General features: G+C 52.3%; 2 protein-coding genes across 2 annotated transcripts; both read right to left on the reverse strand.

The window, feature by feature from the left end:
• Nucleotides 1-1,142: 1,142 nt before the first annotated feature.
• LOC135371987 (uncharacterized) lies at nucleotides 1,143-2,582 on the reverse strand. Its single transcript, XM_064605765.1, has one exon. It carries the CDS (start codon nucleotides 2,580-2,582, stop codon nucleotides 1,143-1,145), a length of 1,440 nt encoding a protein of 479 aa, XP_064461835.1.
• Nucleotides 2,583-2,756: 174 nt separating this feature from the next.
• LOC135371988 (uncharacterized) lies at nucleotides 2,757-4,820 on the reverse strand. Its single transcript, XM_064605766.1, has one exon. It carries the CDS (start codon nucleotides 4,818-4,820, stop codon nucleotides 2,757-2,759), a length of 2,064 nt encoding a protein of 687 aa, XP_064461836.1.
• Nucleotides 4,821-27,353: the final 22,533 nt, after the last annotated feature.

The raw sequence follows: 27,353 nt of genomic DNA on the forward strand, positions 1-27,353 counted from the left end.
CCTCCCGAGCGTCCTTCTTAGCGCAGTCTTGACACTTCTCACCAGTCGCTCCCAGAAACCGCCCCACCAGGGCGCGCGTTCGACGATATATTTCCAATTAATTCCTACGGTGGTGAGGTGGTCCTGGAAGGCTGGGTCTTTCAGTGCTTTCCACACTTGCTTCTCGGCCTTCTTGAAGGTTGCGGCGTTGTCGCTGTAGATAACCGATGGAAGCCCTCGCCGGGAAGTGAAACGTTTGAACGCCAGGAGACAACTTTGAGTCGTCATATCCGATACTAGTTCCAAGTGCACCGCACGGGTGACTGCGCATGTAAATAGCGCTATGTAAGACTTCTTGTTGCCTCCACCTGCTGGTGTGATGATCAACGGTCCCGCGAAATCTATCCCAACCACTTGGAATGGCCGGTTCTCAGTCACCCGCTCGCTGGGCAGTGGTGCAACAGGTGCCGACGCTGGCTTTACCCGGTGTCGTTTGCATGCGTTGCATCGAAAGAGAACTTTTTTGACTAGTTGCCGGCATCGCTGTACCCAATATCGCTCTCGCACTTCGGTTATGGTGTCTTGCACACCCCCGTGGAGAAGCCGTCGATGAGCCGCCTCAACGATCAGTTCGGTGACTGTGTCCGTGCGGGAGGAGCACCGGATGTCTTACGTCTGTTGGCAATGTCGAGTGCTGCAACCGTCCCGAGATCCTTAAAATATCATCCTGGTCCAGAACTGGCTGCAAGAGGGCGATCGGAGACTTCTGGCTCACCATGCCCCCACCTGCGAGCTCCTGCAGCTCCTTGTAGTACTCGGACCTTTGTGCCTCTTTAACCCAATGGACCTCCGCCTCATGAACCTCATTAGCAGTTAGGGGCCCTTGCCGCCTCTTCTTTCGCCTGCAACGGTCTGCAAAGCGGCGAATCCATGCTGTGAGCCTCAACACGAAATACCAACTACTGTAGTTATCTAGCCTCAGTAGGCTGGAAGTAGTAGTGTCTGTGTCCACGAAGAGCACTTGTATCTTTACCCGTTCTGCTTCTACAGTCTCTTCGTTCACCTGTGGTTCGTGCGTGCCGCTGGGCCATAACTCCGCCGACTCCGACAACCATGCAGGGCCTCTAAACCATATCTTGCTGTGTAGCAGTTTCTCCATGCTTTCACCTCTTGTGAGCAGGTCCGCTGGATTTTGCTCCCCTGGCCTCCAAGCAGTGCCTCCAAGCAGCTGGATCGGTTGCAGTTTGAATTTCTGTCACCCTGTTGCGTACAAACTGCTTCCACCGCAGTGCCGATCCTTTAATCCAACAGAGTACGATGTTCGAGTCTGTCCAGAAGATTAGCTGGAGGGGAAGGTGAGAGAGCGAACCCAAAAGGCTTTTGGCCAGCCTACATCCTATTAGAGCTCCCATAAGTTCTAGGCGGGGTAGGGTCAGTGTTTTTAGCGGCGCAACTCGTGCTTTAGCAACCATCAGCGTGACCACGACCTTTCCATTGACGTCCTCTGTGCGCAGGTATACGGTGGCTCCGTAAGCCGACTGACTGGCGTCCGTGAAGATGTGCACCTGGATTGCGTTCGCAATGTCTTCAACCCCTTGGCTCACATACCGAGGTATTTCGATTCTTGCCATGTCCGGCAGTTCCTCGCACCAGCGCTTCCACTCCAAAGCTATTTCTTCAGGTATTTCGTCGTCCCAATTAAGACCATGCTGCCAGATGCGCTGGAAGAGCATGCGAGCCCGTATCGTGAATGGACTGGCAACACCAAGTGGGTCGAAAATCGAGGCTGAGAGCTGCAGCACCGAGCGTTTCGTGTTGCCCGCCGACGTGGTGTTGGGTGGGCTGCATTCCGTGAGCTTGATGCTGTCAGTGTGTCGATTCCACCGTAATTCCAAAAGTCCTGTTTCTATGGTCGCAGCGTAGTGCTCTTCTAAGCGTGGCTCGTGATCTGCGAAGAGGCTATTGAGAGCCGGGGAATTCGATGCCCACTTTCTTAACTCCATCCCAGCCGCCCTCATGACGGTATTCGCGTCCTTGTACAGTTCTTCAGCTTCATCCTCGCTTGAAGCACCAGTCAATAGATCATCCACATAAAAGGAATTTGCAAGATGCGCTGCCGTTTCCTGTAGGTGCTCTTCCACATTCTTTAGATGGTACCGTATTGTCGCCGACAAAAGGAAAGGACTGGAGGTTGTACCGAACGGTACTCTGGTCATTCTCCAGACTTCCACGTTGGGCAACTGACCATCTTCCTTCGACGTTTCGTTACACCACAGGAAACGAAGTGCGTCACGATCCTCTTCCCTGACTACAATCTGGAGGAACGCTTTGGCAATGTCCGCCACCAGAGCGACCTTTACCGTCCGAAAGCGCAGCAGCAGCGGCAGTAGTTCCGTGTTTAGCTTCGGTCCCTTTTCGAGATGCGCGTTCAGAGATGCGGTCCCCGGGGCATGCGAAGAAGCATCAAAGACAACTCTGAGCTTCGTTGTCGTTGAATCCTCCCGGACAACCGCCTGGTGTGGCATATAGTAAATATGCTCTGTTGGTGCTTGCTCCGCTTCGGTAACTACCTCTGCATGTCCGTCGTTGAGGTACTTCCTCATCGCACAATCGTACTCCAGCAGAAGAGTTTTGTTCGAACGAAGTCTCTTCATCAGGCTTCTCAGCCTACGCTCAGCCACTTCCCGGTTGTCCCTCAGCGTGGCACTGCCAGTCTTCCACGGCAAACTCACTTTATATCGGCCGTCCTCCTTTTGTATGGTGTCCTGGAAATGTAGTCACACTGCGTCGTCCTCTGAGCGCTGGTCATTTGCGCCGTCTGTTATCCCAAGACCTTCCAGCTCCCAGAACATTCGGAGATCAAACGGCCTTTCCTCGTTGCTTGCCTCCACGTGTAACGCGCAGGTTAGCGTGACGTCTCCGGTGACTGACGACAGGACAGCGGTGGGACCTTGGAACGTCCAGCCTAACTGCGTGTTCACCGCAACTGTACGGTCGTCCGCCCCTGACCGTCGCACATCGGACTTTAGGAACCTCCACATCTGATCCGCTCCAATCAGAAGACAGATTCCTGCTTTGGCTTTCGCTCCTGGGAAGAACATTTTGTCGGCAATGAAACCGCCCTCCCTTCTGATGGCGTCCACGAAACTGTCATTTGCCGTGGCTTCTGCCAGGTCCTTACAGATGAAAGGAATTTCTACGGCTTCAATCATATGCTCTTTCTGATCGTACTGGCTCCGCAAACGCACCTGGACCAGTCTTCTTCTGTGTGAACTTACTGACGTTTCTGGGTCCCCAAATGTGTTCAGTCGCACGGTTACTTCATCCAGTACCGGTAGCTCCAGCTGCCGTGACACATCTTCTCGAACGAACGTTTTCTGACTGCCGCCGTCGAAAATACCTCGGATATATGCGGATTGATTGTCAGCGATGACCCATGAGCGGAACGTCTGCAAAAGTACCGTGGCACTGACCCTGTCTCGATCGGAGCTTGCTGCGTGCATGGCAACTGTGTCAACTTCTTTCGCTTTCGTTGACGAGCTTCCCGACCATTTAGGGTCGCACATGGAGGTCACGTGTTTCCCCTTGCATGTTAAGCATGTGACTTTTCGCCTACAGTCCTTAGCTCGGTGCCCCTTGACGGTACACCTGAAGCAGCGGCCGTCCGTCGCGAGTACCTTCTTCTTTCGTTCCAGTTCAATGGGTGTGTTGCAATCTCCACTGCTGTTGTCTTCCGAGTCGCAGAAGATGCACTTTGACGTGGCTTTCGCTAATGACTGCAGTACGGCCGCGGCTGGGACGTTCTTCTCTTTCCGTAGACTCTTTCCCAGGGTTCCACCTCTGGGTGGCCCGTCTCTGTTCGTGCTGACCATACCGGATTTCTCACGGCTTTCCACTTCGATACGCAGGAAGTCCAGTACTCTCTCTAACTCATTTTCGGTGTACGAGGTCTCGTGCTGTACTTCTCGTTGACCATCTCCCGATACACTGTCCTGTTGAACAGCGGTTGCTGTTGTTGCACGTGCTGATCGGCGATAGTACTCCAGTGTGATGTCGCTGGGTAGTGCTTTGAGAAGGATGTCCACCAGCAAAGCAGCATACGCTGAGTTGGCAACTCCCAGAGCTCGCAGACCACGGATATGAGCCTGCGTGTGATCGTACAGTCGTCGAAGTCCTCTGACATCACTTGGTGACGTCACCGCTGGGAGGGTCCGGAGCTTCACAAGGTGGTCCTGGGTGATCCTTTTCCGGTCCCCAAATCGACGGGTTAGTATCTTGACAGCGTCCTCGTAACACGCCTCCGAAGCTTGCAGACCAGCTATAGCGGCAGCGGGTGGTCCAGACAAGAGCGTCCGCAGGTATTGAAATTTCTCACTTTTTGTGAGATCGTCGTTTTCGTGCACCGCTTCGCAGAATTGTTCCCAGAAAGGGAGCCATCGATCCAGATCTCCACGGAAGGTCTGTAGCTGTAGCTTGGGTAGCTTTATCCTCTTTGACCTACCTCTCGTTCCCTCTTCGGTTACTGCAGAGGCCGCAGGAGGTCTGCGGTCACCTTCCGTTAACTCCGCAATCTTCGCCTTCAACAGCGCTGTCGTGTGAGCGATGCGATCTTCGTATTCCAGGACCATAGCGTACTCTTCAGCGAGGCTCTCAGTCGCCACCAACGCTTCCAGCTCCGTGTCGAGTTGACCGATTACTCTGCTGGTCGTAAGAAGTCTCTCCAACAGTGACTCGTACGTATGTGCCGTAGTTCCCGTGTCTGCGAGGGCAGCCGTCGCCTCATTGATAATCTTCGTTGACTGTCCACGTCGCGCTCCTCGCTTGACCTTCAGACGTTCCATCAGTGCTGGCCGTTGATGAACCTTCGATAGTAGATTTCCCAAGTCAGCAGGTCCTCGAATCGATCGTTCCGGTATGTCACCGAGTCGACGTTCCCGGGTTTTCGGCACCAATAATATTCAAGAATGGACCCACGACTTCGACAAAACTTCAAACTTCTTTATGGAACTGGTCGGAGCGCTTCGCTCCATTCAACAACAGCAACATAACAAACAAAAAATATTACCCAATCATTGGCTCACACGCTATTTAAGGTCCCCGAAGGCCCACATCGTCCTCCTCTACTTACGAACGACAACGACAACGAAGTTATTTAACTCAAATCTGCAAAACCATCCTCTAGCGGTCGCTCGAGTCAAAATCGCCATTGCATCCTGTCCACCACGTGATCCCCTCTAAAGTTTCGGTTTTGCAAAGCTTTGGTTCTGGCGCTGCTCTCCGTATGATTTTTGTTTTTGAAAGTAATTTATTGTGAAAATGTGAGCACCGTTGTAGAAACGGCGTATGGTAATGTGTTCCTGTCCCGGCTGCGGCTCTCGTCGAACTGAAAGCAGCTCTGTCATGGGAACGCGTTTTGTTCGTAAGTACACGGTAACTTGCTTTAGCCGCCCCTGTGTCTTCGAGTCGTCTTGAATTGTTCATTTGGGACCTCAAACTCTGCCGCATATTCATTTCATATCTTCTGTTGTTGTACAACTCTGATTAATGGTACCACTTAGTCAAGAAAAGTACATACGTTGGAAGTAACCGTTGCCACACGTGATGTTTCCGGTCCCGCGTACTCCTTTTGCGTTCTGCACACTGTGACTGGTCTTCTAATAGAACAGTAAACATTCGAACACACAGAAATGAAGTGCAAGCACGCGTTCAACGTAATACTGCCATCTGAACTGCGACAAAACTACAGCTCGCGTCGTCTGCTTTGATGGAGCCATGCCCATGCTGTCTGGAGGGTCACGTGAGCGGTCACGTGGTAGACAGGAGCATCCTAGAATGCAATGCAATGCAATGCAATGCGAGGCCGGCTACGCTCGTCCCGATAGAAAACTGTCGGAGGGGGAGCCGTTCATTTTAGAGAGCCTCGTTTTAGCGAACCTCGTTTTAGAGATCCCGTTTTAGAGAGCCTCGTTTTGGACAATAGCGTTTTAGAGAAGATGGCGGTAGGTTACGTAGGGAAAACCGTTTTAGAGAATAACGCTTTAGCGAAACCCACCACGATTTTGGTTTAGGTTTCGCTTCCCACTAATCATCAACGCATTTTTTCCCCCTTTTCTTGTATGCTCAGTTTAGAAGCCGGTGTTCATGTATGGTGTCTAGGTCTGGCTAGTTGGTGAGGTTTATGTATGGCTGCATCATAACTAATTTTTAAGTAATAATAATTTTCAAGTTAATTAAATTTATGAAATATTATTTGCTAGTTTTTCTACACTGTGAGCAATATACAGCGTGTGTTGTTATTTGATTATTACTATTATTTATTATTATTATTATTATTATTATTATTATTGTTGATTTTCTTTCTTTCTTAACTGAACGCGCTGTGATGTGATGCGTTTCCAAAAATAAATAACACACCCTGTATTCTCACGGAGGATACCATGATGGGGAGAGCAAGCAAGACAAACACAAGCACACAACATAAGCTCAACCTGTACAAACTACCCCGTCTTGATACGCTTAGGGAGCGCAGGGGTTATTACGATGTCTTAAGTGTAATAAAACTATGTAAGAAATGTATGCTTGCTGGAGTGACGGTTGCAAAATAATTCGTCTTCGCTCGAACAAGTAGCCAGAACTATATTCATCTCTGCTGCGCTTCCCTCCTCTTTTCATCTTTTATGTTCTTCGGAGCTAGCATACCAAAACCGAAATCTGTTTTCTCTAAAACGGCATTCCCTAAAACGTGCCCCGGAGTCTCTAAAACGGTATTCGCTAAAACGAGACTCTTTTTCCCTAAAACGTAACTCACTAAAACGTGACCTGTTCTCTAAAACGCAATTCTCTGAAACGAGGCTCTCTAAACCGTAGGGGGAACCGTCGGAGGGGCCGCTCCTTGTGTTTCCTTCCTCCATGCCCTATATAGTGACTCTAAGTTGAACTAGGCTCCCACAGCTCCCCATAGAGCCCATAGCTTGAGATAATTCATGCAACACTGGGCATGCAACGAATGAAAATAAACTATGATGTCTACCATTCGGCCAATCAGGAGTATCTCTCTTTGGCTCGCCTTTTGGCCCGGTACTGGCTACCATTGGCTTTTACTTTTACTGGTTTTCATGCACGACGCTCGTTATTCCGTATTCCAGAACAACTAGGCAAATTTTGGACGGATATAGTTCCGTATCGGGACCACTGGCTTTTTTTTTAAAGAAAGACGAATAAAAACAAAAATCAAACGCTTTTACGTAAAAGAGGAAGTAATTAGTAACGAAATTGAACAGGAATGACCCTCGTATATTGCGTGAAACCTATAAAAATTAAATTTTATAGTCGGTTTCTTGATGGCGATCCGCCATCTTGGCTGAGGACCTTACTGACCTAACCCGAGGCACAGTCTCGACGCCCGCACCGCCTAGTGTGTGCCTGGGGGGGGGGGGCGCCCCCCAGACCCCCCAATCTGTAGAACCTAACTTAACCTAACCTCACTAAAGTGAGGTGATTTAGCCCATTTCAACGATCCTACCTTCCGCAAGACGGCAAGTTTCGAAACCATTAGGCTTAGCATTCCCGTGTCTCTCCTGCGCTAAAGGTGAATCAGATGGGGTTGTTTAAATGCATATAAAAAAACTTCTAGTCCACAGAATTTTATAATTCTTACATTTTTAGATTCAGTATATGATCTCCTTCCACTTCTATGCAATATTTACTTGCCTAACCGTTTCAGTAATTTTTAAAAATGAGTGGTCCCGATACGGAACTACACCCTTTTGGACAAAATACACATTTATTTGAAACATCGTACTGACTCAATAGTCTGACACAAATATTCACCGTGCGTACAGAGTCCAGATCGTTGCGTTCGTTGACAAAGTTCGAACTCGCAAAACACACACACAGTCTACTCCTAGAAGCGAGTGACGCTCACACGAGTGCGTGCGATTTCACGGTGACATCTCCTTTCGTTGGTTGGAGTGCGAAGGTTACAACGAAGCGGGAAATGCTTCTCGCACGGACACCGAATCCTGTCTCCATTGTGACTGCATTTGAAAATGCGACGGCGCTCACAAGTGTTCCTCGGGCGTCAGCTCACTACTGCTTTATTCTGAACTGAGAGACTGTTCGTACGTAGGATACTTGTGTCTGGAAACTGAGTCACTTTGAAACAAATCTGCGACTGCTCTTTGAACAATGTGGTCATACGGTACTGTCAACTGACATCGTCGAGACGCCGTCGCCGCTGCCATTTCTCTTCTCGTAACTGCCCGCCAGACCGGCAGCCCGCGAAAGAATGCTCTTTTGAAACTTTGCCAACCAATAGCGGAGCGCGTAATGTCCTTCGGCCAATGGGTATCAACTATGATGCCTGACGGAGTAATACCACGTGTTTATGACGTGCAAACATTTTTTTAGAGCCGCGAAGAGGGGGAGCTGTGGGGGCCTGGTTGAACTACGCTGGAAGCTAGAGGCGAACAAGGTCGCGCCCGAAAGCCACGGTCTTGAGGGGATTACGATGGTCCCTGAAAGGGACGCGACCTTCGGTCCTAATTTGCTTTCAATACGAGGCAGCGAACAAGTGCCCAATAGCCTGTTGCACGACGTTTGGGGGCGCTCCGAACCATGTCATTCAGCGCCACACGTGACCGGAAGCGCGCAGGTCGCGTACCCGCGTAAACCCATCAGTTTCGGAATTCTTGCGGGTTTCTTGCAATAAGTTCCCTTAGTGAATGCCTTAGCGACTCGAACTCACAGAAAGGAGAGGCGCTGATTAAGCGAGTCTACGGATTAGAAAAAGAAATTGACTGCGACGTGACACTAACCAAAGACTATTACATCTCGCAAGTGAAAGCCTGTATCAGCTACAACGTGCCTTTGGACGTGTGGCGGCCCGTGGAAGACGACGACGACGCGCCTCTGCTGCCACGCTCTACGGCGCTGGCACGGCAGTTCTACCGGCACCGTCCTAGTGTGAGGCCACGTCCATCTGCCCGCTGGGACATTCCATCATCGCCGGTCAGGACTCATGTAGAGGAACACCACCTCCTCTACATTTGGTGACCCGAACAACGAACACCATGTTCGGCGTAATTCGGCCACTCAACATCCTAAATTTTTCGTCGGCAAACCAGCAGCGAACCTCTAGCAGGCAAGGCGCACCGGGACCACTGTTCCACCGGGGACCCGCAGGGAGACCACAGTAAGCTGGCTTTCCGGCCTCCACCTGCTTCATGATGGTCCTCCCCGGCACTTCTCTGGCGGCAACCGGCATTCACGCTGTCGTACCGGTCGCGGTACTGTCGCCCACTCAGCAACTCAACACAATCAGCAACAAACAGCTCTCAACAACGATCACTCTACGCACTCCCTCAGCAACAAGCAACGCAGCAACTCAACGCCACACAACGCACGCAAGCACCCAACCACTCAGCACTCACAACTCATCTTTGGAACCCGCCCGGACCGCAGCGCCCTTGTTCCCGCCATCCCGCTGCTGCATCAACAGCCACAATCGCAAGCCGTGTCTCCAAACGTCCACCGTCCACGAGTCGTCCTCATTCTCCTCTTCATGGTATCGACGCGGACCTCAACCGCATGCACCGCTCCGCGTCTGAGGGGGGGAGTGATGTGGCGGCCCGTGGAAGACGACGACGACGCGCCTCTGCTGCCACGCTCTACGGCGCTGGCACGGCAGTTCTACCGGCACCGTCCTAGTGTGAGGCCACGTCCATCTGCCCGCTGGGACATTCCATCATCGCCGGTCAGGACTCATGTAGAGGAACACCACCTCCTCTACAGACGTAATAAGTACATTTCCTCAGATCATTTGCACAGAAGTGGACGTGATTGGTAAAAAAAAAAAAAGAAGAAAAGAAATAATCTCTCTACGAACAGCAAGTGCGTTGACGCGCACATGGAAACGCCCCCCCCCCCCCGCTTGTGATTTTCGACTCAGTCCGCAGCATGGGCATTCCCAGGATTTTTTTCAGTGGGAAACAAAGCGTGCGCCCCCTCTCTTCCTGAAAATGGGCGCCGCGGACTGTGCGGGTGTTCAGAGGTTCATATTAGACTATAAAGAGCCACAACTTTCATAAGTGACCTTGGAGCTCCGGGAGGGGGGACACGCCGCCTTTCCCCCATCACGGTACGTCCATGGCCCAAAGCGCCTCGGCACAAGCTAATTTGAGCAAGCTCCTGCGACAGCATACAGTTACGCAGCTTGAGTGAATGAATCACACAACAACGCAGCGATCCGATTTCTAGAGTCACACCCATAATTCGTGAATCGTTACCTGCACGGCAACCCAAATAACGCGTTGGACTACGTGTCTGTACCTTACAAATGACTTAGCATTTGTTATAGGTCTCACACGACCCTCGTACAGTGCTTTCCGTCAGTTGCACCTGTAAAGCTGACACAACTGGAAAATGCAAGCATGCTGAACAAAAGTGACGACAGTTCTTTTGTTGCCGGCAGTTGGTGCCGCGAAGTTTGTGCAAGCCCGAGAAGAGCGAGATTTCAAATTGCCGTCCGCGATCGGTGATGATCTGCGCGGGCACTCCGAACCCGGAAACCCAAGTCAGCAGAAATGCAGAGACTACAGTTTCCGCTGTTATGTCCGGCATGGGGGCTGCTTCGGGCCAGCGAGTGTACCTGTCGATACACGTAAGGAGATAACGGCAGCCGCGGGATGGTGGGAGAGGACCGATATGTCCAAATGCACCTTCTCGAGTCTGCTGGAGGGTGCACTTTAGCCCGTTGACAGCCGTATCTTGCGGCTACGAGACGCTGTATTGCGTGGATGCCCGCATGTGCTAAGCAGTGAAGATGGTAGAAAACTGCGTCGAAGAGGTCTTGGCACGAAGGGTCGGGGTGCTCCCGTAGAGATGTCAGACGTTAGCTGAGTATTGGACGCGGGTAGGATGGTCTCTTCGAAGCGCAAGCTAGTAGAAGCTGAGCGTCAGACCTCGCGCAGCTCAGAATCTTCCTGCTGTAAGCGGGCCAAAGTATCGGAGTTGACAGACAGTGTGGGGTTAATCGCACATACTCAGCTCAGCGCGTCAGCTGGCTGTTTGAGTTTCCCCTTCATGTGTTGGACGTCCGTGATAAATCCCGCCACGAAGACAAAGGACGGAATTCACGGGTATCGAGTATTTTTTACTGTCCGACGTGAAGGCCGTTGTCAGCGGCTTAAGGTCCGTGAGCAGGGTAACCAGCCGGCCCTCAAGGAAGAATCGGAAGTACCGGACGGACTTGTACGCAGCGAGAAGCTCCTTGCCAAAAGCGCTGTATGAGGCCTCCGTGGGCGCCAGCTTATGAGAGAAAAACGCGATCGGCACAACGGCGCCGTCGTGATTCTGATGAAGGGCCACGCCGACCGCTCCGTCGGAAGCATCCGCCATGAGGAAAGCGGGAGCACAAGGTCTGGGGTGCGCAAAAAGCGTTGCGGATGCAATTTCGTGCTTGGCTTTCTGAACAGCGTCTTCTGCAGTCGGAGACCGTGACAACGACGCGTGCCACGCAGAGAAGCCACCGAGGAGGTCTTCGAGAGGACGGACAGTTCTGGCGCAATGGAGAATGAAGCGGCGGTAATGGTTAGCGAGGCCCAGGAAACGGCGGAGCTGCTGCGCCGTAGACGGAATGGGGAAGTCTGTGATGGCCTGGACTTCAGAGAGAAGAGGCAGCTTCCCTTGCGACGTAACGCGATGCCCCAGGAACTCGAGTGAAGGCACGCCAAACTCGCACTTCTCCAGGTTGATTATGATGTCATGGCATTGTAGCCCTGAGAAGACGGCGCGAAGATGGGCTTCATGCTCCTGAGGGGAGGTGCTGGCGATAAGCAGGTCGTTGATGTACGCATAACAAAGAGGAGGCCTCGCGGCACGCTGTCAATAAACCGTTGCAAGGTATGCGCCGCGTTGCGTAGACAAAAAGGCATTCGCACAAACTCGAAGAAGCCAAATGGTGTGGTGATTGCGGTCTTATGCACATCTTCCGGCGCAACAGGAATTTGATGGTATGCCTTCTTGAAGTCTATTCTCGAGAAGACGGTTGTGCCGGATAAATTTGCGGTGAAATTCTGAAACTGCGGGAGCGGATACCGATCAGGCTTGGTCACGAGGTTCAAGGCACGATAATCGCCACATGGGCACCAGTCGCCGATCTTTTTAGGCGTCATGTGAAGAGCAGAAGACCAATCGTTGGTTGCAAGTCGAATAATGTCGAGGCCAAGCATGTGCTCGAACTCGCTACGTACTACAGTAAGCTTCTCCGGGGCCAAGCGGCGAGGGCGGCAGTGAACGGGAGGGCCTGTAGTCTCAATGGTGTTCGTTGTTCGGGTCACCAAATGTAGAGGACGATGGGCTTCCTCTACACGAGTCCTGACCTGCGATGATGGAATGTCCCAGAGGACAGATGGTCGTGGCTTCACGCCAGGACGGTGCCGGTAGAACTGGCTGCCAGGCGTGGCAGCGCGCGGCAGCAGAGGCGCGTCGTCGTCGTCCACGGGCCGCCACAAGAGATTGGCCAAACTCTCCTCCCCCCCATAAACGACTTCGTCCCTAAAGGACCGATGCGCCGCCACGTGCAAGAGTTTCTTGACAAAGGAAGACTATTGGGGGACAGTGCGCTATCGCCTTTGCGTACGTAAGGGATAGCGTTGGTGATTCTGCGCACGTGCAAGACATAAACAGGGCTTTGCGCATTGCGCAGCACCACCACGCTGTGGCTTACGTACGAAAAGGCGTCGTCGTACGACATACTAAAACTTACTAGTAGTGAGTGAAAATGCACATTTGTAATGCCCCATGAAAAGTAACCCACCCAACAAAGTCATAACTGTCGCGGAAACTGAATTTAAAGCACGCTGCAAAAAAAAAAAAAAAAGAAAGCGACCGTGCGCAACGGTGGTGGAGAGCGGTACCAGCCTGCGACGTTGCGCTGACGCCAAACAGTCCGCGCTGGTTGGATCAGAGTATCGTCTGCTAGTCAGCTGTCCAGGTCTCCGAAGAAGCATTGCACACGGGGAAACTCTCGTGGAACAATGAAATGCTCCATGCCCGCGATTAACCTATCAATTTCTGATCCTCCCCTAGGGAAGAGGTTTGCCGGTCTACAAAACAAGGGACCCCCCCCCCCCCACACACACACATACATAAAGAAAAAGACGGGCTGACCGCATAGACGTTATGACGTCATGCCCCAACGCTGCTGTCACCTTGGTGGAGGTCCTCCGCTCGGTCCCCCTCAAACATCCTGCAGTGCAGTGATATATTTTGCAGAAACGGTGACTTCCTGACTACTATTGCTGTGTCTCTGCCCCAACGCTGCTGTCACGGCCATCTACGCCCCTCCTTTCCGCCCAGATAACGCGACAGACGAGACGATGATTCGCAGCCCCGCGCCCAGGATAGCAGCGTACAGTGGCGATCTTACATGGTACGGGAACCACAAACATCGGACTAGGGCAGATAAGCAGAGCGTCACCTAACCTGTCGTCGAGACCGTCCACTGACACCCGCGTCGATATCCATCATATGACATCCTCAATCGTTCACATTTGCCGCGGGAGGTCACGACCCTAGACTGGGAGGAGGAGTAGGGGAAGGGGGTGATGTAACGATAGCGACGGCGTGTGTCACACGTGACCATTCCGCCCATTAAACCGTTAACATTTTGATGGAGGTGCTGGCTCGGCCCTCTTAGACATTCTGCAAGAACTGTTGTCCTTGCAATGCTGCTGTTATGGCCATTGCATCGACATCTACGCCCGTACATTTGTCATTGTGCCCGTCAGGTCAGGGCACTGGGTGGTTTCCAAGGTCAGCAAAAATCCCGAAATTTTCCCCAGTCTTTGAAGACCGTTGATTTTGCATCTTTTTCTCATTCTCGCGGAGCTGCAGTGCAAGCTCCGCTTGTCCAAAACTTGAGCCAAAACTAAAGTTTCAATACAATGGGAGCTAGCACTCATTTCAATAGCACGGAAGCCACAGTGCTAAAAATGAACGGCTATTTATCGGCCTTCGTTGGTCATTATGGTCTTACGGTCTTTAACAATCTGACACAATGGCGGACAGACCTCTCGGAAACAACAGCACAAGCAAGCATGCAAGGGGGAATTCCTTTGGCAGGAGAAAAGGGGAATAAAGAGTAATCAGCAAACAAGCCGACAGCGTTCGTGTTCATTCACACAATAGTGGGTTAAGCAGATCGACAAATAAGTTCTCGCAGTCGGGCTTGCAGCATGGTCTTGTCAAGACTCACTAGCGGGCAAGGTATATACACAGCGGGCGACGTGTAATACAAAGAAGAAGAAGAAACAAAGAAACGTTAGTTTTCAAGGTACAAAACGCAGTCGGCAGTCATCTTGTAAACATCACAATGTAAAGTTGTAAACCATGTGCATCTCTAACCACGAACGTCGAGGTACCTTCAAAGCTATACGCACCATATTCAAGAACTAAGGCTCTTTGTTCCGTGTTTCATAAATAAATTAACCGCCGGATGAGACTCCTTTATAAAGAGCGGATGAAAGGGACGGCAAGTCACTCGCACTGGAGACGAACTCTTGTAGGTAAGCGTTTTCGTGTTTCTAGCACTGCGACTAGAAATGTTTTCCGAAATATTAGAGATAAAGCGTGGTTTCAATGTGCGGCTCCTGTTCCATTACGCTGCACTTGCCTAAATACTCGTACACAGACCGACCGCTGTGGCGTCGCTCATGATCTTAATTGTCTCGCGACGTAAACACCCAATTATTAAAAATACTCGCACGTCAGTTTATTTTCGTTTCAAATAGAGTTCCCGGAAAACTACGTCATTGTCTCGTGATCTGCACATTGGTGGGCAAAATAAACACACGTGTTGATATGCGCGAGAACACGAGAATAGTTCCAAGGCCGGCTGGCACTCACCAGCGTGACGCTTCACTCGCTGAACGGTGAGCTGTATTAGGTAATAGCGGTTTCAAGTGCAGCCTTTGCCGAAATGCAACAATATAAATGGAGCACCCATTTAACGAGTACTTTAAGGTTCCAGTGTTCGGGAACCTATGTTTTATATCCTCCTTTCAAGATATTTCAAAAAGAGGGTGGATTTAAATAATTGCTGGATCCAATTCCGTTATCTTCCGTTTCTCCGAAATCATCTAATTAATAAGTTAATGGAGCTTTTTCACCCTCGCGTCGTATCCTAGCAGCTGTTCAGCGAAACACGATCGGCGCGCGCCAAAGCACAGCCTGCGCCATATTCGCGCCATGTATCTATTGCATATGTAGGGAACCTTCTTCAGCGCCGCTAGGGTCACGGACCATGCGCAGAAGCGTTGTGAAAAAGGTCTATTAATTAACTTTAGGGTATTAATTATAGTCGTCCAGTGCTTTCCGACAGGATGGTCGCCTGACCGCATAACCCGTCTGTGCTGTCATAGCTTAATTAAAAAAGTTATATATTTCCCAGGAACATCACTACTCCTCTCATACGATACACATTCGAAACCTAAATATGGCTTATTTGCGAATCTATAGTGTTGTAAGTAGAGAACGATAAAGGAGCGGGTTTAACGCGTAAAGGGTTTAAAGCGGGCAGGGAACGCGTGTAACGCGTTCACAGGTTGAATCAATCAGTCGGATTAAAGGCTATGGAACTCTCTCTGTTTGTAAACAAATGACGTCATAGAATTCAACAGCCACCAATTTGGTAGAATTGAACTACGCTCGAAGCTAGTGAAGAACAAGGTCGCGCCCAAAAGCGACGGTCTTGAGGGGATTACGATGGTCATTGAAAGGGACGCGACCTTCGATCCTACTTTTCTTTCAATAGGATGCAGCGAACAAGAACCAATTTCATGGAACCCAGCCTTCCCCTTCCGATTTGTTTCAGTTTGAGTCTGTCTATCAACGTCATGATGAAGTTTCTCGGGCAGAGATCTATTGGTCGGTTGCTATGAGTGTGGCTTACTCCGGCTCCAGGGCCGGCGATAGGGTAAGGCGAGTAAGGCGTCCGCCTTAGGCCCCGCGCGTGCATAGGCCCCGCGCACGAAGCCCTCAACCACGGATTAATTTTTTTTTAAATATCAAGTATGCACTTAATCGCACGCAGGGTGTTGGACTAAAACAGAAATGAGAGAAGAATGTGTTATGTGCCATTCCGTCTGTTGGGAATCGACGAGGACGTTTCTGCTCACGCGAGTACCAAAAGAGAAAGAGGGATCGCGAGCCCGGCACTCGGGCCTGTACCTTCGTTCAGGCAGTTTGGTTCCGCCCCTCTGGAATAAAGTGGGACCATATTCATGACAGCGGGTCTCCGAGTTTCCTTCCTGTAACATATATTTGTTGGTGCCGACACCCGGGACGGATCGCGATCTGCAGATAGGCCTTGCGAATGTCTGCAATCAGTACGACCGGATGGCAGCGGAACGCGATAAGTTGCACGAGGAGGTCAGCGTTGAGATTCAGGTCAGCGTTGAGAGGCCTTTGTGCAGAACTTGATTCAGCGAGAGTTCGCCGGGCATATGCGAGGAGGCGCCGAAGATTACCCCAACCTTCGTTGTCACGGCATCTTGGCGTATGACTGCATGATGAGGAAGGTAATAGAGGCTCGACGGTCGGCTCGACGTGTTGGGCACCTCTTCTGCATGACCTTCTGAGAAGTACTCCGATATCGTGTCATGATATGGGGATATGTGTCGCAGGAGTTGGAGCTGATCGCGAAGGCGACGAAGCTGCGAAAAGAGTCTGGCCTCTGCAATCGTTCGGTCGTCCGCTAGTTCGCCGAAGCAGGAGTCCTTGATGAGAAGCGGAACTTGATAACGATTGCCTATCTTGGCCACCTGGTGCTCAAACTCATCCAACGCTGGATGCAAGTGCATGGGATCGGAGGGGTCATCGGTGATTCCGATGGCGTCTAACCGCCACATTTCGGCCGGGCCAATGTCGGATTCACATGGCGGTCCTGCGAACGAGAGCGCGGTAGTGACGGCAGTGTACAATGCAATGCAGTGTACACAGCGCGTATCCCGGTATATTTGTGTGTGGGGGGAGGGGGGGTTCGTGAATTGGTTCTCATCGCTTCCGGGGGTCCGTCACCGCCAAAAGTTTGGGAAACGCTGCTCTACAGTACGAACGCAAGCTTGAGGAAGCCATTGCCCGCGCACGTCGGGCATTGACACGTCTTCAGAACCTCTCAGCTCAGCAACGTTCAGAGACGCCCAAGTCTGTTGTCCAGCCTAAGCTTCAAATATCCAAGTTTTCCGGTAGAACCCAAGAATGGCAGCTCTTCTGGGAACACCTGGACGTCACAGTTGACTCAGACACCTCATTGGGCCCCGTCGAGAAATTCAAATATCTTGCCACCTACGTCACCGACGAAGCGAAACGCTCCATCGATGGCATTCGTATCAGTGGAGACAACTATGCCGCGGCGGTGGACGTACTTAAGCACAGGTGTGGCCGTCCCGAGCTGCTGACTGCGGAGCACATTGATCATCTGCTAGCTCTTGCAAGCTCTGTTGCAAGCACCGAGTACATCTCCCAACTTCGACTTTTGCTTGACGAGGTTGTTGGCTCAACCAGAATAATCACGGACACAACCGTTCTGGTTGGTAGCCAGAGCCGAACTGGCTGGGCTGCAGTTTAATATCGCGTGCCACGATTCCGGGTGCGCTGTCGATGGCGGTAGGGGTGCGGCTGCAGCTGCCCCCCTCCTAGAAAGTCGCCGTAAAGCGACGACTGCTGACTAGGCGCTTGGACCATGTTACATGTGGACGGGAAGGGCTCGAATGGGCTGGCGACGGGTCTCCAGGCTGACTGGTGGGAAGCGGGGCGGAGGGACCAAGCGATGCGACGGCCGGCAAGGTGTAGGCGTCGATGAAGGCAGGTTTTAGACGGTGGAGGGAAACGGTGTCTTCCCTGCCGTTGACGAGAAGCGTGAAGTAGGCTGGGGTTCTCCGTATGACGGGATAAGGCCCTGAGTAAGGGGGCTGCAACGGTTTCTTGACACGTCGCAGCGGACGAAGACGTGCGAGCAGCGGTCAAGGTCCGGGTGTTGGAAGGCGTTGGAGACGCGACTGGAACGGGGAGGGGTTGGGCGGAGAGCGTCCATGGTGTGCCGGAGCCGGGACAAGTAGTCGGCGGGAGCCAGGAGCGGCAGGGTAGGCGAGGCCTCAAGGAGGTCAGCGGAAAGGCGTAGGGGGGCACCATAAACAAGATCTCCAGTGGTGCAGCCGAGGTCGGGCTTGAAGGATGTTCGGATGCCCAGCAGTACGAGGGGCAGAGCTTCTGGCCAGGGCGTGTGCTGGGCGGCGCGGAGGGCGACCTTCAGCTGCCGGTGGAGCCGCTCAACGAGGCCGTTGGATGCGGGATGATAGGCAGTTGTGCGGGAACGCTTCGTACCAAGAGTCCGCATGAGGTTGGTAAAGAGGGCTGACTCGAACTGAGGACCTCTGTCAGTGGTGATGACAGAGGGTAGCCCGAAGCGTGATATCCACGCACTGATGAGCGCTTCGGCGATGGTGGGGGTGGTAGCAACGGTGATGGGGACGGCTACCGGCCAGCGCGTGTATCGGTCGACGATGGTGAGAATGTACCGGAAACCGCTGGCCAATGGTAGGGGGCCAACAAGCTCTATATGTATGTGGTCGAAGCGGCTCGACGGGAGTGGGAAAGCAGAAGGAGCCAGGCGAGTGTGACGATGGACCTTGTTCCGCTGGCAGGATAGGCAGGTCTGGACCCAGCGTTTGATGTCCCTCTTCATGTGGGGCCAGACATAACGCTGGGTAATAAGCCGCTGAGTAGTAAGGATGCCTGGATGGCAAAGGCGGTGGAACCAGGCGAAGACGGCACGCCGAAGGGGAACGGGGACAAAAGGACGAGGGCGGCCCTGGGACGTGTCGCAGGCGACAGCCGTCGTGGTACCAGGGAGGTGGACGTCTTCGATCTTCAAGGATGTTGAGGTTGAAGCGCGAAAGGCGGCGAGTTCAGGGTCAACAAGCTGTGCCTGAGCCAGGGTGTCGAGCGAGGGTGATTCATGGGTGGAAGTGCGCTCGGCTTGCGTGAGCGAGCTCAGGCGACTGAGGGCGCCAGCAACAGTGTTTGCGGCGCCGCTGATATGCTGGATGTCGGTGGTAAACTCTGATATGAAGGAGAGATGCCGGACTTCATGAGGGGTGTACCCAGAACCAGAGGATGACAAGGCGTACGTCAGAGGCTTATGATCCGTAAAGACTGTAAATGGGGGGGGGGGCTTCAAGAAAATGGCGAAAATGTTTGATTGCGAGGTAGATGGCAAGTAACCCTCGGCCGAATGTGCTGTAGCGAGTTTCGTGAGGCTTGAGTTTTCGGGAGAAGAATGCAAGTGGGTGCCAGGACTCTGAAACTTGCTGTTGGAGTACGGCGCCGACTGCAACGCTGGAGGCATCCACCATGATGCATGTGGGTGCATCATGCCGCGGGTGGATCAAGAGCGTGGCGGAGGCGATAGCTTCTTTGATGGACTGGAAGGCTGCTGAGGCGTCGGGAGTCCACTGAAGCGCTGCGGAAGAGCGTTTAGAGGTGGAGAGCAGGGCCTCCAAAGGGTGAAGCAGAGCGGCGCACGATGGGACGAAACTGCGGGAGAAATTTACCAGCCCGAGGAATTGTCGAAGTTTGGTGAGAGAAGAGGGCTGTGGAAACTCTCGTATGGCGGTAACTTTAGAAGGTAAAGGCAGTATGCCTTGGCTGTTGATCCGATGGCCGAGGAAGTCTAGTTCTTGGACGCCGAATTCGCTCCTGGCAGCGTTAATCACAATGTCGTTTCTCTTGAAGACGGGTGAAGACGGCGTGAAAGTGTTGTTCGTGCTCCTCGGGTGAAGAGCTTGCCACTAGGAGATCATCGATGTAGGTGTGACGAACCCTTATGTGACGAACCCTATGGGTATACGTGGCACCGTATACGTTCGAACAATGCTCAGATGGGGACAGGTACAATGAAAGCCAGACGACAATTTCCTGGTGAGGCGACGGGACGGCGTGCCACCGAGACTCCGCGTCTGAAAGAAATTGGCGGAACCATCACCTCGAGTGAGTCGACGGAACCCGACGGCGGCGGCACCCAAAACGAATGGAAAATGAGAACCACATGGGAGGACAGAGCGAAGGACAAACAAGTGGGTGGCCAGGAAACAAAAGGGGCCGAGCTTTCGAGCGAGGAAAATGACCCTTGAGAGGGGAGAAGAGCGGCATCCAGCGAACAGTAAAGATCTCCAGACTGGTGTGCTCCGAGCCGGCTGTTCGCCAGCCAGCTCCGCCGTTGCATCCTCGGTCCCCCGTCAGGAACCAGCCTGGGCCAACTTCGCCACCACATGTCGACGTTAGCGACAACCTACCTTCGCCAGAGCAAGCAGCCTCGATGAAGCAGTGGTCACGCCGCATCGTAGTGGTGAGCCTGACGCACATGCGATGTTCATAGATAGGAATTAAACATTTTGTAAATGTTTGTCAGTTCCGTCTCGTCTTTCCTCACCTCACCGTGGACCCACACAGTTCTAGTCGATAGATTTAATTGTGAGCGTGACGTGAGCAGGCGTGCGCATCACATTAAGTGGTGGCAGCGGTGGGATATACTCTGTGGATGAAATCGCTGAGGAAAGTGTGAGATCATTGTACCCTCACACGAGAGGAAAAACGAGACGCTATGGCACAACCCGTGGCTAACCCGGTGGGTGTAGGTGTAGGTGCTGGTGTGCTAGCGTTAGGCAGCATGGTTCCCACTTTTACCGGGGACAGCATGGGACCAAGTTTGACAGACTTCCTTAACATCCTCGAGCAGGTTGGCCTTATGGGAGGTTGGCAGGATAATCAACTCGTAGGAATCGCCAGATGCAAAATGGTAGGCGCGGCATATAACTTCGCGTGGCAGGACGATGAAGTCAGTGCAGCCAAAACTTTCACTGAATTCAAGGCTTTGGCTAAGAAACGCTTTGACACAGAGCCTGCGCACGTAAAATTGGAGAAATTCACGGGAGCGGGGCAGAACGCAGGGGAGGACGTGCGTGCATTCGCCGCGAGACTTCGCAACCTAGGAAACGCCACTTTGGCGAGTTACGAAGGTGACGATGCTCAGCAAAAGGCTGAAATTTCTAAGCAATTACTAAAAGAGCAGTTGCTTACACACTTTTTGAAGGGCCTAAGGGATCCAGTGCGGCGTTTCACCCTTTCGCGTGACCCCGCAAGCTTTGAGGCCGCCGTAGAGATTGCTGCTAAAGAAGAAATGCACGAACGAACAATAGGCGAATGCCAACCCTCCGTACGCCGCGTCTAAGACACCGAGAGAGGCGATGTCAGGGCGCGACTCGATCGCTTGGAGAAAATGTTCGAGGCCTCCATTTCACTACGGAGCCGCGGGGCGGAACGACGTTCAGCACCTCGGCAAAGACGCGGAGAGTGTTACGTCTGCGGTAAAGTCGGACACTTTGCTCGTAACTGTCCACAACGATACACCCCGCAGGCAACGGGAAATCCGACGATTGGGATACGTGAAACCGCGGAAGGCAACAACACAGATAGGGAGGTCACCCACTCGGGAAACTAGTCGCGTCCCCTTCGGGTATCCGAGACGAAGGGGAAGAGCAGGAAGTTAACGTGAAATTCTGCTGAGAAAGAAGTCCCATCATTGAATGCCAGCTCGGGGGCGTCAGAGTAAGGTGTCTAATTGACACAGGATCGACGGTCAGCCTAGTAAAAGAATGTGTCCTAGACCGCATAGACAGGAGATGGCGAAGAAAATTCCGCGAGGGCAATGGCGATCGAACGTTGGTCGGCATAACAGGGGATAAGATTGAAACGGTAGGCTGTTACGAGATCCCCTTCAGAGTTGGTAACCACAGTTTCAATTCCCTGTGTTTTGTATGCACGGAGCAAATTTCGTTTCCTACGGCGGCCCTGATTGGCCAAGACATCCTTCGCGACCAGGGAGCCGATCTGCTGTTAAGCAGAGGCGTTTTGCAGATGAAAGACGGGGAGGTCCCGATTTTGAATTGGACGGCGCAAACGTGCGGGGAGATTGTCCCACGCTCGGGCGTGGCGGAAACTGTCGTGAAGGTCCGGCTGGTCGACGCCTCCTCTTTACCGCCCATGAGCGAGTCGCTCCTGACAGCGAGAGTCGCCACGCCAGGGATGGCAGGTCGGGTGGCGGTTGTGGAGACGTCCGATGTGGAAATAGAGGCCGGCGCATGGGTCGCGACAGGGATAGTAAAAATACGCAAAGACGGTACGATTCCCATACGAGTAGCCAACACTACCTTACAAGAGATAAAACTTCCGCGAAAAAAGGTAGTGGGAAGACTTGTCGACGTCGAGATTGGTGAGATATCGACTCCCTTACGTTCAGACTGCAACGCGGTTAACGCGGTAGACGTCGCTGCAAAGTTTGATTTGGGGCACGTCGCCGGAACGGAGCGGGAACGCAGACTGAAGTAATTAAAACCTACGGGGATGTATTTTCATGGGGCAGTACAGATATCGGTCACTGCAAAGCGGTAAAACATCGGATACCGACAGAAGATGCTCGACCGGTATTCCGTATGGCGTACCGCATACCCTATGCCAAGCGTGAGGAAATGGAAAGACAAGTAAACGAGCTGCTGGAGGGTGACGTGATCGAACACTCCACTTCACCATGGGGAGCTCCTGCGCTGCTCGTACAAAAACCAGATTGTTCTTATCGCTTTGTCGTTGATTTCAGAGACCTAAACAGGGTTACAAGGGTGGATCCATACCCACTTCCCAATATCCAGGAAACTCTAGCGCAATTGGGGAACGCTAAATATTTCACGGTGGTGGACATGGCGTCCGGATATTGGCAAATTGATATGGACGAACGGGACAAGGAAAAAAACGGGCATCAACACCCCATCCGGTCACTATCAGTGGAAGCGAATGCCTATGGGATTAGTTAACAGTGCATCAGTATGGCAGAGAAGAGCTGATGTAGTGCTTGCAGGCTTACTCGGAAAATCTTGTGACGTCTATCTAGACGACATAATTATATACAGCGGTTCATTTGAGAAGCACCTGGAGGATGTAGAAGCGATTTTTGGTCGATTGAGGTCCTCGGGACTAAAACTGAAGCCTTCCAAGTGCCAGTTTTTTAAACGGGAGGTTAAATATTTGGGCCACATAGTATCAGCAGAGGGGGTCCGACCCGACCCTGACAAGGTGGAGTGTGTCAGAAACTTTCCAACACCTACCGATAAAACCACGGTGAGGCAGTTTCTTGGTTTACTTACCTATTATCGCCGGCATATTGCAGAATTTGCTGCGATCGCTCGCCCGCTAACGCAGCTGACGACAAAGAGACCATTCTTTTGGGGGACACAAGCTCAGGACGCGTTTGACCGCCTCAAGCAAAAGCTGATCGAAGCACCGGTTCTAAAATTTCCAGATTTTTTCAGGCCATTTTCATTGACAACGGACGCTTCCAAGTACGCAGTAGGGGCTATCCTCTCTCAGGTTTTTGAGGGCGTAGAGCAACCAGTTGCGTACGCAAGTCCACAGCTAAATGAAGCTGAGCAAAAATACGGAGCGACCGAACAAGGATGTTTGGCCGTCGTGTGGGCAGTTCGTCATTTCCGTTGCTATCTGTACGGGCGCCATTTTACCATAATTACGGACTGCCAACCCCTCAAATGGTTAATGAGCGCGCGTGACCCTTAACTCGAGACTTGCTCGCTGGAATCTCCTACTGCAGGAGTACGAATTCGAAATCGTCCACAGAGCAGGCAAAAAGAACCAGAACGCGGACGCGTTAAGTCGAGCCATTGTCCGTCAAGCGGACATATTCATCCCCACTGCGGAGCAAGTGCACCTGAAGGAGGAACAAAGAAAAGACGGGGGGCTACGGCCGATTATCGACGTGTGTGAGTCGTCACCTAGCAAAACATCCGGAAAATTTTGTCTTGAACGAGGAGGGGTTCTTCGGAAAATAGACCCTGCTGGCAAATCGGAAGGTCGTCTAGTCACGCCGAGGTCAATGGTGGGAGAGCTGCTGCGGTTATATCACGATGCTCCTTATGCAGCGCACCCGGGGGTAAAGAAGATGATACGGAAGGTTCAAAAACAGTATTTCTGGTCTGGAATGAGGGGTGACATTGCGAGGTATTGTCGCGCGTGCGAATCGTGCAGTTTAAGAAAGGACCCGAAAAACCAAAAAACGCGCTCCGATGCAGGTATTTGGGGAGGCGCGGTACCCCTTTGAGCGAGCAGCCACAAATTTCACGGGGCGGCTGATGAACGAAATATACTCACTGCTGGGTGTAAGGAAACTGCAGACAACCGCTTATCACCCAGAGTGCAACGGTGCAGTTGAGCGTTTGAACCAAACGCTCGTTAAAATCTTGTCTCATTACGTGTCCCATGACCAAAGAGATTGGGACCTTTGGCTTCCATTTGCTCTTTTTGCGCACAATTCAGCCATTCATGAGGGAACGAAGGAGAGCCCGTACTTCTTGTTGCACGGTAGAGAAGCAGTGGTGCCTGACGTCGCTTACGAGTCAACTCGAGTTCATTACGGTACACTAGAGAACTACCGAGCGGAGTTGATACAGCGTTTGTCAATCGCACATAAAATTGCGGCATCGTGTCTCACGGACGCTTCGAGTACAAGGAAGCAGAGACACGATAAGGGGGCGAGGAACGTGGGCTACCAGCCGGGCGATCGCGTGTACTTGCGGGTGGAAGCCGTTGCGCCGGGCGTAAGTGGGAAATTGGCACCAAAATGGACCGGTCCACATCGCGTGATCGAAAAGTGTTCCGACGTGACATTCAAAATCCGAGATGTCAGGCGGGGTGACGATAAAGTTGTACATGCGAACAGGATAAAGCCCGCACACGATCCATTTAATGAACCCCATAGGAGTAACAACGCTGCAGCAGAAAACAGTCCTCCCCAGCGCTCTTACCAGGTTCCCTCTAGCGGCAATGGTTTTACTCCCCTTGAAATAGCCCCTGATATACTGAGCAGGCTCTTTTAGAAGAAGCTTTGATCACAGAGACACAGAATGTCCCTAGAACGGCCCCTATTGTAGTGCCTCCAACTCCGCGATATGCACTTCGGAGCCACGGCCCCGTGCCTGACGCCCCATAACGGTCAATCTGATGGAGATACGGGAACGGAACAGCGCAACTTACTGTACGTCATTTGAGTTGTGTTTAGTATGTATGATATGAGTTGTATTCTGCCATTGGTCAGTAGTGCTATTGTGTGCTATTCTAGATAGTTCTAGCGATCAGACCGGGAAAGCCACACGGTTGCGTCATAGTTGTATAGTTAAGTGTGGCATTGCACTCAAAAGAAACATCGCAGATGCGTACGGGAAGCTGCAGGTGTGCTCGAATTATGTGATGAACTTTGTGGCGTGAACATAGTGTGGTGGAAAACGAATTTTGTCTGTTACAACAAAATTCTTCTCTGAGAGTGAGCGGATGTGACGAACCCTTATGTGACGAACCCTATGGGTATGCGTGGCGCCGTATACGTTCGAACAATGCTCAGATGGGAACAGGTATAATGAAAGCCAGACGACAATTTCCTGGTGAGGCGACGGGACAGCGTGCCACCGAGACTCCGCGTCTGAAAGAAATTGGCGGAACCATCACCTCGAGTGAGTCGACGGAACCCGACGGCGGCGGCACCCAAAACGAATGGAAAATGAGAACCACCTGGGAGGACAGAGCGAAGGACAAACAAGTGGGTGGCCAGGAAACAAAAGGGACCGAGCTTTCGAGCGAGGAAAAGGACCCTTGAGAGGGGAGAAGAGCGGCATCCAGCGAACAGTAAAGATCTCCAGACTGGTGTGCTCCGAGCCGGCTGTTCGCCAGCCAACTCCGTCGTTGCATCCTCGGTCCCCCGTCAGGAATCAGCCTGGGCCAACTTCGCCACCACATGTCGACGTTAGCGACAACCTACCTTCGCCAGAGCAAGCAGCCTCGATGAAGCAGTGGTCACGCCGCATCGTAGTGATGAGCCCGACGCACATGCGATGTTCATAGATAGGAATTAAACATTTTGTAATTGTTTGTCAGTTCCGTGTCGTCTTTCCTCGCCTCAGCGTGGACCCACACAGTTCTAGTCGATAGATTTAATCGTGAGCGTGACGTGAGCAGGCGTGCGCATCACATAGGCGTAGACGAAGGGAAGGCCTCGAATGATGTTATCGATGAATCTTTGGAAGGTCTGTGCCGAATTACGTAGGCCGAATGGCATTCTCAGGAACTCGAACAAACCGAATGGTGTTGTGATGGCTGTTTTAACCATGTCCTCTCCCGCCATCGGGATCTGATGATAGGCCTGTACCAAATCGATCTTAGAAAAGGTGGTGGCCCCTTCCATGTTCGCTGCAAAATCCAAGATGTGAGGAATGGGATATCTGTCGGGGACTGTGGCACGGTTGAGAGCACGACAGTCTCCACATGGTCGCCAGTCGCCTGTGACATTCTGCATAGAGGCCTTGGACGCCCTTGGAGTCCCTAAGGAACAGTACGCAGTTGTTCTGCATCGGGTTGTCGATGTCTTCATGATAATCTGTGCGTTCTTTTCCGGCAAAAAAGGGGGGAAGCATTAGACCAAGCCAATGGCGAACTCACAGGGGGCCCGACGGCAGACATCGAAGCCTTAATATCCGTCCTCAAAGTGTAAGTAGAGACGCGTGAAGAAGTTGCCTTCAGTCGAGCGCGGCAACAAAGTTTCGAGCGGCGCCCTTGGCCCTACCGCAACGTTGCCCCTATCCGCTACGATCTGGCGTCTTCAGCAGCCCAGCGATCTGCGTCAGCCGCACGAATCTTGATCCTTCGTCTACCACTTGTCTGCTATGCTCCTCTACCAAACACCCAGTGCAGTCGTGTACGGCAACCTTAGCGCCCGCCGAAAAGAAGCTTCGGATTTCTCGAACAGGCAGATGTTTTCGGTGCGGGAAACTCGGTCATCTTTCGAGACTGTGCAGAACGGCGGCGTATCCAGGGCGACATCCAGAGGCGTAATTCGCCACAACGCCCTATCGCGGCCCTCGTTACTCAACCGGGTAGGGCCAGTCCAACCCAGCAGTCGCTCAGCCGTACTACCCTCTCCTCAAGTCTTCAAAGTACTCCGGGAACTGCATGGCTTCAGACTGAGACAGTGTGGGCCTATAGGCCGGCCGGCAGAAAACAAATTCACATCCTCCTCGACGCTGGCAGTCAGCAGATGTTCGTCCGGCGTGATCTTCTGCAGCAGCTACGTTGCGACGTCGTGGATGAAGAAAATTTGGCTGTCAGTTTCTCGTTTACCGCTGCGAACGGGTCACTGTCGCGCCTCGAGTGCCTCTTCGACCGGTGTCGTTTCTCCGTTGTCGACTTGACAGCTCTTGGAGTCG

This window comes from Ornithodoros turicata, unplaced genomic scaffold (assembly GCF_037126465.1).
Source record: "Ornithodoros turicata isolate Travis unplaced genomic scaffold, ASM3712646v1 Chromosome124, whole genome shotgun sequence".
Lineage (NCBI taxonomy): Eukaryota > Metazoa > Arthropoda > Arachnida > Ixodida > Argasidae > Ornithodoros > Ornithodoros turicata.